The 10,393-nt window shown below is 45.0% G+C and overlaps 1 protein-coding gene across 2 annotated transcripts in view; it reads left to right on the top strand.

Annotated features, from left to right (window-relative positions):
* The first annotated feature begins 4,982 nt into the window (after positions 1–4,982).
* Positions 4,983–10,393, top strand: part of SKAP1 (src kinase associated phosphoprotein 1) — a 287,830-nt gene continuing 282,419 nt past the window's right edge. For both annotated transcript variants that reach the window (XR_005364446.1, XM_038547555.1), the window contains exon 1: positions 4,983–5,191. Coding sequence is in view for 1 of the 2 variants with exons in the window: in XM_038547555.1 (XP_038403483.1) it covers positions 5,146–5,191 (46 nt within the window). In the remaining variant the exon portion in view is untranslated. The remainder of the gene's footprint in view (positions 5,192–10,393) is intronic.

Here is a 10,393-nt window from a genome sequence, read left to right as displayed (position 1 = left end):
GGCACCTGAAGGCCATTGCATATAGGATGTCCACTGGGGAAAGGTATTTTTTCCCACTTTCTGTCCTTGAAATCATCCACCATTGCTGCCTTAACTCTGATTCTACATAGTGCTTCTGTTGGTGTTTGGGAATACTGGGGATTCCGGTCAGATTACATCAAGTCCTCTTAGTGTGAGTTATTCTTCAAAGCATATGTGCATATGGGCCATGCAGGCCAGAGCTTTCTATCAGATTCCAAATAACTGCCCCCTCTCTCACCTTGAATCCCCCTACCTCTACCTTGAATTCTCAGACCTGTAGTAAAGTGATGGAGAAGAAAGGGCAGAAGTAAAGAAAGGGGCTTTGAGGGTTTAAACTTTTACCCTTTGAAATAACAGATGAAAGGAAACCAAAGAAAGCCTGTTTAACCTTAAAAAATTGCTATCCCTCTGTTATTTACCATAAGTCTCCTTAATCACCCCCAAAGAAATAGTTACTCCTTCTGCATAATTTCTCTAAGTTATCATGTCTGCAAATATCTAGCATATAAAATTGGCTGTAGCCCCACCTGCCTCCCATGCAGATTAACCCCATAGACTGCCTGCACATCTCACTCAGAGAGTGCACAGCCTCATCTGGCTACAGCTGACACATTCTGTGTGCCCCCCCTCCCCACTTCAGATTCCCAAGAGAGCCAATCAAAAAGACCGAGAATGTCAGAGTCAGCAACCTCTTTGGTCTTTAGGGTTTCTGCTGGGCTCAGCAGTGCCCACGGGGAACGTCTAATATAGTCTAAGGGATAGGCAAAGAAGATACAAAAAAAAAGTGATTGGGGAAAAGGGGAAAAGTGATGGGGAGGGGTGTTAGAAAGATAAGATAAAGAACAAAGAAAGAGATATTACTATTTAGATCAAGGGATCCCAACAATGGTGGCTTCCCAAATCACCTCCCTGTAATCCCCGGGCTGTAATTATGCATCTCAGGTGTTCAGTTCTACAAGAGCTTTGGACCAGTGCTAGGGAACCAGGGTTCTAATGCCAGCACAGCCCCTGGTGAGCTGAGTGGCCATAGGCAAAGCACTGGGTTTATCCTTCATCTTGAATTTGATCACCTTGAAGATACTTTTGAGTTTTAATAGCCCCTTGTTCTGTTCTCAGCCTGTACCTCATTGAAAAGCTGCTTTGAGCATTTTGCCTGATATAAGGACCTGCTCATTTTGTTGTATGTATTAGCTCAGAGAATTTAGGAGTATGACCTGGAAAGGGAGACCATGAAAGTATATTTGTGTGAGTGTGTGGATAGGACCCTCATGATTCAAAAGATTAGCTAATTACTAAGAGTATGGCTTCTGGCAATTTGTAGACACCCTGCATTTCAAGGCCACTGCAGTGATGAGCCTATGCGAACATCTCGTGTCCAAATCTTCTACCTCAGGGGTGGCATGAGGCTGGATTTCCGAGGACTTGCAAAGCATGCACTGAGCCTGGTTCTTGGCACCGGGCAGGATGCATCATCTCTCCTTCCTTCTTAATGAAGTGTGCAGCTCTTGTCCTCATTAGGCCGCAGCATCGTCAATAAAAGAGTCAATAAACCCGGTTGATGGGGTTGGGACCAAGGGGCTGAGATACAGCAGCCGCACATCCATAGGCAGACATCAGCTCGGCCGTGTGTCGTGACCCAGCATCCAGGGATCAATAACCAGTTCAGAATAAAGTCCAAGAGCCTGCCCTCCACAGTCTCCTCTCCAGACCCATTTCACTCAGGGTGGAGCAAAGCCAGCCAGCTCCTGCTTTGCTTGCAGTTGTTCCCACCTCATGCCATTCTGGGTGCCAGATGCTTTTGTTTCTTCCTGATTGGGCCCCCTGGACACCCTACGGATGCATATTTAGTGAGTGCCCACCTGGCATAAGAACATGTAGATGGCATCTCCAAGCAGCCCAGAGACTGGCATGGACCCTGTTTTCTATGTCTTCTGTCTGCTGACAGTATGTGAGGGGCCCCAGTGGACTGGGTGGTATGTTTTCTGCATGTTGTGCTGCTGGACTCCATTCCTAGCTGTTCTGCATCTCTTTAGATACCCTTATCTTATCTAATTACAAGGAATTTCAGATTAATTTCGTGGCCTCTGCTCCAAAGGACCTCTTATCTGTTGGGGAGGCCCTTGTATTTTGACCTTGTCATTCTTTTGTTGTTTGCCTTTAAGGGGCAGGCAGCTTAGAAGGGGATGCTAAGATCTTGCTGGAATTGGGGCTGGGGGAGGGGAAGATGAGGGAGGCAGACAGAACTGGGATTTGTGTATTCTGCTCCATCCCCCTGCCTGTGTGCAGAGACAGCTGGCTGCTTACTTCCATGACAGCCACATGGTACCCAGCCACACAGAATCGGACCTGGGCAGGGACTCGCCTGCTGCCAACCTCTCCAGATCCCTTTGATATTTCCGACAGAGCAGTAAAGGACTCTTGACTATCACGTTTTGCCTTGCCTCTCTCCACCTTCTCAAAGACTCCTCGGTGTGGTTTCCATGGCTACCCCCAATCAGATTTGGCTTCTTGCGAAATTGGATTTCAAAGAAGGACAAGGCTTCAAAGGAATTTGTCCATTTAACAGAATGTCATTAGGAGTAAGGCTGACTGCTGAACCAGGGTCCTCAGATGATTAAGGAGGGGCCGCGCTCATGTGTGGAGGCAGGTTTCTGTCTGCAATGAGGAAACTTGATGCAACATGACAATGCCGTATTGCAATCTGCCAGTCACCCACCTCATACTACCCAACTCTGCACCTCTCTCTCCCCCTGTCTGAGACCCAGAACGGTTGTAGAATACCTATGCCTCTAGTTACTGCTGCTTCTTTTGGTATAAGTAAGCTCTGCAGGCAGTGAGGCCTGAGAGGACACAAGATTACCTGAGTTCATTGCTCTTTACCAAACAACTCATTAGCTTGTGGCCTATATTAGCATTTGACAGATATCCTTGGAGAAGAGGGGGAGGTTGTCAAATTTCCTCCCACTGCTGAGAGGGAAAGCAAGACAAAGTGCTGGGGTTACATAGAGGAGGGACTTTGTTTCCCTTGCTGTTTCTTAGAAGAGCTTCAGATTCACGGAAAAATTACCATGCAGGTACAGAGAGCTCTGGTATATCCTCCCTGGCTTTTTAACACGTCATAAGTACTCAAAAAATTCTTTGAGAGCAGTTACAATTCTATAGAAGGAGCAGTTGAGTATGATAAAAATGCCCTAGCAGGGACCTGGTATTTGCTCCCGAGTCTAGAGAAGGCAGCTTGTCTATTGTTAACTTTTCCAGAGCAAGAAGGAGCAGCAGTAGGAGCCAGAGTCCCCAGAGACACCCTTCCTGCCCCAGCCCCTGTCTCTCCACCCCCAGCCCAATTTGCTACAACTTGTGGATGGATCATGTGATCCTGGAACCAAGGGACCATTCCTCTTCAGATTGCAGGATGTGGACATGTAAAGATAGTCATTACAAGCCTACATTACAAAGCCACTGCACCCCTTAAAGGATCAAGCCCCCAACCTTGGGAAACTATGCCAGGAGGCAGGCAGTGCCACTCCCTGTCCTTCTGGACAGTTTCTCCTTATGGCTTCCATCCCCAAATCCGTGGTTCCATCAACATTTTCCCCTGAGGCTGCTGTAAAAAACCACTCACCCATCTTCCCTGTGTTCTCTCTCCCTCACTGCTTTCAATCCTTCCCACATATTCTTGTTGTATGCAAGAATCTGAGACTAGAAACTCCATTTTTTATAAAGAAGGAAAATGTGAAATGTGCAAGATCACACAACTACACAGGTCACATGCCACAGCTCAAAACTTGTCAATGTCTCCCCAGTTGAGTTCAAAATCCTCATTCTGACTTTCAAGTCCCTTTACAATAAGACTTCACGTTTTCTTGACAGCCATGATTTCCCTATACCATCCAGTAAAAGGGTTATTCGCTGTTCCTCAAGCAAAAGGTTTTTCCATCTTTTTTTATTCTGTTCTTTCCACCTGAAAAGCCCTCCTGCCCCTTCCAAGCCTGGTGTGTTCAGGGCCCATCTTGAATGTCATATGCACCATTAAACACATATGCACCCACACTTCTCTCCTTTTTTAAAAAAATATATTTGTCTCCCTCCTTTTACGCTCATGGCACTTTCTGCTTTCATGGCACTTGGTTTATTGAGCTTAAAAAACTCCACAAAGGTTTTTGAGGTCACTGAGATTCACAGAAGTTAAAAGAAATGATACAGAGCGATCCTCTCTACCCCTTCCTTACTCGTTTCCACCAGTGGTAACATCTTGCAATACTACAGTTTCAGATCGCAAGCAGGATAGGGACCCATACTGTATTTTGGAGGAGGGGAGGAGAACACTTCTGTGATCTCCCGTTCTTCACTTTCCTCCCTTTGCCAGCTGTTAGAGGCAAAAGGCTGGCGTCCTCTCTCCCCCCCGCCTTCTTCGGGGTTACCCCATCCTTTCCTGGCATCCTTACAGCCTTAGGGAGGGACACTGGCTCCCTGTATCCGCTGCAGCCGCGCCGCTCCGCTCCTCCCCAGTGTTGGTGGCTTTATTATTTGAGACCTGCAGCCGTTCCTTTGAGACAGGGGTTTGCCCGAGATAGTGGACGTTCTGCCCCGTTTTCTGGGCGTGGACGTGCGAGCCGGATCGGGAACTGCTTGCCGCGGGGCTCGGCGGGGACGGCCTCCCCGCGTTCTGCGGCTCCGCGCCCCACTCCGGGCACCACCGTGGCTTTGGGACGCGTCCCTTGAGGCCCACCGGCCAGTACTTAGGGTAGAAAGTGTCCCAGGAGATGAAGTTCCTTTGGGCCGCGTTTAGTCTTTTGTTCCGGTGCGGGGAGAAGGGGTGGCTGTGCGGCTCCCCGCCCCCCAGTGCTTCCACCTGCGGGCGCCGCGGGAGTGGCGCGGGCACCCGCGCACAGGTGTTCCCCCCAACACCGCCCGGGGCGCGCCCCCCGCCCGCCGCGCGCGCCACTTCCTGAGCGCGCCCCGGGCCCGCGGCCCCGCCCTGCGGCCAGGCCGGGCTGCCGCAGCAGCGGCGACAGAGGTACAGGTGCCTCCGCCGGAGACAGCCGCCTGCCAGCCCGCGGGCTTTGGCTCCAGGCCTTCACGGCCGCTCTCCCGCCTCACACTCCGGCCTCCCCGCAGCCCGGCCAAATGCAGGCCGTCGCCCTCCCCGAGGAGATCCGTTGGCTCATGGAAGGTAACGCCCTGGCCCGGCCCCAGGCCCCCCTCCCGGCCCCCTGGGAAGTCCCGCAGGTGCAGAGCTGGAGGCCCGAGCCGAGACCCAGGGGCTCCCAAGACCGGCCTCTCTTTTCGGCTCCATCATCCACAGCCTTCCAGAACCTCAAGACTGCTGGAACCCTCAACTCTGCAGACCCAGATTTCATCCTGTCCGCTCAGGGTCCCATTCACTCCCCCTCAGTTCCACATTTTTCTTTTTCTTTTCTTTTCTTTTCTTTTCTTTTCTTTTCTTTTCTTTTCTTTTCTTTTCTTTTCTTTTCTTTTCTTTTCTTTTCTTTCTTTTTTTTCTTTTCTTTTCTTTTCTTTTCTTTCTTTCTTTCTTTCTTTCTTTCTTTCTTTCTTTCTTTCTTTCTTCTTTCCTTTCTTTTCTTTCCTTTCTTTCCTCTTTTTAAAGATTTTATTCATGAGAGACACACAGAGAGAGGTAGAGACACAGGCGGAGGGAAAGCAGGCCCCATGCAGGGAGGCTGATGTGGGACTCGATCCCAGGACTCCAGGATCATGCCTCCAGCAGAAGGCAGACGAGCCACCCCGGCGTCCCCACATTTTATTTCTTCCTCGAGGCATCTCCACCCACCCTCCACTTCACCTTCCAGGCTTCTGAACAACGTCTGGCCAGGTTCTTGGCAGGGGGGGGGGGCCTCCATGCGACCTTGCATGGTCTTTGGCCAGACCCTTTCTCCTCGGGACAGTACCCCGACGCCTGTGGGGTTTTGCCTTTCCTCCCTCCCCAGCCCCGAAGCCCCTCACCTTCTTGCTCCAGGTCCTCGAGGCTCTCGGGGGCTGTGAGGGGCTCGAGGGGCTCGTGGGATGCTGTTGGCCAAGGCCTGGGGCTAAGTGTGAGTTTTGTCGGTGCCGAAGGCCCCAGCCTCCTTTTGCCAGCCTGCAGACTTCTGCGGGTCTTGCTGTCTACCCAGGGCAGGTGGATGCAGTATTAAGTTTCTAACTCTTCTAGAAATGCCCCACACTGGTGTGTTTACCTTCAAACTATGGTGCCTAAGCAGTCCTTTTAAGAGTTAAGGCCATATTCAGCAACACTCCACAGATGCTTCTAACACTGGAAAGAGACTTTTTGCTAATGGGCAATATCTCCAGCTCCATTCACACTGCTTTCTGGCAAAAGTGATTTGCTTTCCTGTAACTGACCTTCCTGGAAGGACAGAGGCCTGGAATCTGTCCTTGCATAAGCGTCCCAGGAGGAAACGACTCTGAATTAAGCCTTTTGGCATCCAAGTGACATTTTTGACACATATTTAACAGATGGCCTGCTTTGGGCAGGTCAGACTTTTGGCAAGGAGTTTTTTTTTTTTTTTTTTTTTTTCAGTTTCTCTCAATGTAATTGGTTTTATATCTCCATTACCTTGTTATCTTGGTATAAATGCCTCCTAATCAAATATTTGGCAGTCCTTTTGGTCTCTGTTTGTAGCACTGTTTCCATTCTGGATTGCTTCTATGTAAAAGCTGTCAACGAGGTATTTCTTTTGAGGTGAAGTTTCCAAAATCCACTTTACTTATATGACCCGAGTAAATCTAAACTTTCAGAGTAGAAAAGTATTTGTAGGGTGAAGCAGCATCATCTGGGTGTCTGAGAAGAAGCAATCCAGCCTCTCTTTCTGCCATTGGTTCAATATTGTATGTTGAATGTAAAGAGAGACTCAAAGTGTGATGGTTTCTGGGAGAGAAGGAACTGTGGCAAAAAATGTAATTCTGCCCTTGTGTTTAAAAATATAAAGTGATTATTTTTATTGGTATCTGTCATTTGATGAGAGGAAACCTATTTTACCAGCTTGTTAAACTATACTTCCGTTTTGTGTGCAGCTTTAGTAGGAAATTCTTTTTTATTTTCAGAGGCTTGCAATGAAATACACTCCTTCAACATTTTTGATGTGCAGTTCTTTATTGTTCAAAACTGACACTTTGGTAAACAACTCATTTCTGTACCTGCCACCTTCCTTTAGCTTAGATTATTTTCTTGTTAGCTGACTGTTTTTAATTGAAGTCTTCAGATCTCCTTCTAAAGCAGAACCTTTGTTTGCTGACAAGTAGAGCAGGGTATGAATGGAGATTAATTGCATGTCACATACTTCTGTGTCAAACTTGCTGTGTCTTAACAATCTGTGTTGGTGCCTGGGTCTTTAGAATCTATAGAGGAGTCTGAGATTAAATTTTAAGGAGCTTCGTTGGTTAATGTATTTCTTTAAGGCCTTTTTTTTAAAGTTTGCAATTAGAATCTGAATCTGAAGGAGAGGGGGGATTCCAACCAATAATTCTATTGAAAAATGTTTGAGGACTATGTTTTTGAAAGGTTCATGTAATCATAACACATTGGTTATAGGTTTGTTTTTTTTTAATGATATATAGTCTCTGGTGTAGACCAACAGAATTATTCATTATACTACAAATAATCTGTGGATATTAGAAACCCATAATGACTTTCAATTTATTGTCTGTTGCTGTGTACTTGTCTCCCCACCACACACACTTTTTAAGGTTAACTGTTGACAATTAGAAAATATGTAGGTCCTGATCTCTATATTGTCACTCAGTGGAGAAAGTCACAGGGTGAGAGAGCTGCCACTTTAGTGCTGCCACATGGTTGTGGGGGTGGAGTTTCCACAATGAATTACTACTTTCATAAACCAAGGCATAAGCATTCGCATGGTGATTTAACGCTGGCCATCACGGCCATAACTTAAGCATTTATTTATTTATAACTACATGAACAGAAATGACAGGGGTGTTTTTTGACATAATATGTGTGCTTTTAAAAATAAAATATGCAAAGCATTATGAAAGGTTTATGCCAAAATTTTGCATAATGAAGAAAGGAACAGAAATGTTGAAGGTCTAAAATTAATTTTAAGGATAAAATTTTAAACATTTGAAAATGTTTCATTTGACCTAGAAACTCCACTTCTGGGAATCTATGTTACTGAATTTAAAGGACATGAAGTATATATGTACAAGGATCCATCTTAAATGTCCAGGAGTTGGGAAAGGCAGGGCAATGGTATGAATGAATTATCCATCTTATGGAATATTTTGCAGTCATTAAAAAGAATGTGATAGGTCTGTATGTATTGGCTTGGAAAGTGTCCATATTTTTAAGACTAATAATATATACAATCCATTTTTGTTTGAAAACAAGAAAGTGAACCAACTCCTCCCTCCCATATATTATATATATTTTTTATAAGCCTGGGAAGAAGTAAGACTATACACCTAGCTGTTAACATTGTTTCTTTGGGAGGAAAATGAGAGGATGGGAGAGGCAGACATTATTACTTTTGTTTCATACATCTTCATGTTGTTGGAACTGTGACAATGACCATGTATTATTTTTGTTAATCAGATAAACAACTAGTAGGGTTATTTAAAAGAAAAAGGTACAAAAGACAAATAGAAGCTTGGAGAGGTCATAGTGGTCTAGAGCGCTAAAGGACCATTCACCAAGGTTATGATTATGTTTTTCCCTTGTTAGCGCTGGGAGTGGAGTGTGTGGAAGTGTTTTTTTTTTGTTTTGTTTTATTTTGTTTTGTTTTTTAACATCTTCTTGGCTATTTGGCTAATATTAAAAGAGCAGGAGTACTTTAAGAGTAACTCAGGAAACAGCTTCCTCAGATTCTGTCAAGCTCTCTTATAGAAATAGTAACTAGTCCATATCAGCAAATAACTACCTTCCAGATAAGTAAAATAAAAGGTGTTTACTGCCTTATTGAAAGAGGAGGAAATATTCAGGTCTGTTTTCAAATTATCAGCCTTCAGATGTAGAAGCTATCTTTTTGTTTTTGTTTTGTGATAACCATACTGAAAACAAAAACAATGGAGTGCTGGCAGTTTGCATAATCTTCATTCCACAGATATAAATACAGTTTCTTTCTTGTCTTTCTAGTCTTGCTTTTGAAGTCAGAAGGACCAGAGGCAAGTATGAAGGAGGTAGGACATATATTTCTTCAGCTCACAGTATGCTGTGTGTGATGGAATGGGGCCTACTGACTTCACCTTCATAGCTAATAGGTTCCAGCTACCTCCAAAGTCCCTAAATCCTGCTGGGAATATGGAGTAAAGCCAAAACAACATCCACATCCAGGCTGCATTTAGTAGCAATTGCCATGTTAATACTAATTATTATATGCCTATGGTTACTTATTTTTATTTTATTATTTGTTTTTTTAAAAGGTTTTATTTATTTATTCACGAGAGACACAGAGAGAGGCAGAGACATAGGCAGAGGGAGAAGCAGGCTCCCCACCAGGAGCCTGATGTGGGACTTGATCCAGGACCCTGGGATCATGACCAGAACCAAAGGCAGATGCTCAACCATTGAGCTACCCAGGCATCCATGGTTACTTATTTTTAAACTTCTTTGGAAAGAAGCAGTCAATATTCCTTTCCTTCTACATTATTCTCCAGATTTGTGTTGGTCGACGCAGAGCCAGCCATAAAATCCTTTTCAATATAGTAAAATTACAACTCTGCAATTTGCAGGAGTGAGCTGCTCTGGATAACTGAGGATATTCTCCTTAAGCACTCTTAACTTTTTATCACAAATATTTGTGATCAGTCTTTTTCTAAAATTGTATTAGGAATTTTTCTTACTTCCTCAACCAGCCAGTCTGCTTTGAACACTTTTAACTCAAGAGTTGTTACAGTGAGTATCACTTATCGTATTTGTGGAAATATATTGAGTTGTTTAGGGATAAGTCTGCCATAATTGCCCTGAGGATGCTTTGTGAATGGCAATTCTGTTTTGTATTTTTATTTTTGTCACTTTTTTCCTACTGCGAGGAAAAAGGCCTAGGCCTATCACTTTACACCATGCTGAGTGTGTCTGTATCTGCTGGGCTACTAGAACATCAGGTAATCAAGCTTGTTGGAATTGGTATGTATAAAAGAAGACACAAAGGGCTCTCTGGATGAATACAGTACCCGGATCTTTGGGTGTGGACTTTGTGACATGCATTTTGGCTACTCAGAGTCTTTCTTACTTAAATTGTGATATAGGTAAATAGGTGATGCTACTGAAAAGTGAGACATAGCCATATTTCTTTTTCTTTTTTATGTTAAAATCTTCTCTGATTATAAAAGTATAATTGGGATCCCTGGGTGGCGCAGCGGTTTGGCGCCTGCCTTTGGCTCAGGGCGCGATACTGGAGACCCG

Source organism: Canis lupus, chromosome 9, assembly GCF_011100685.1.
Source record: "Canis lupus familiaris isolate Mischka breed German Shepherd chromosome 9, alternate assembly UU_Cfam_GSD_1.0, whole genome shotgun sequence".
NCBI lineage: Eukaryota > Metazoa > Chordata > Mammalia > Carnivora > Canidae > Canis > Canis lupus.
The sequence above is the reverse complement of the archived record's forward strand: the minus strand, read 5'-3'. Positions and strand labels throughout refer to the sequence as shown.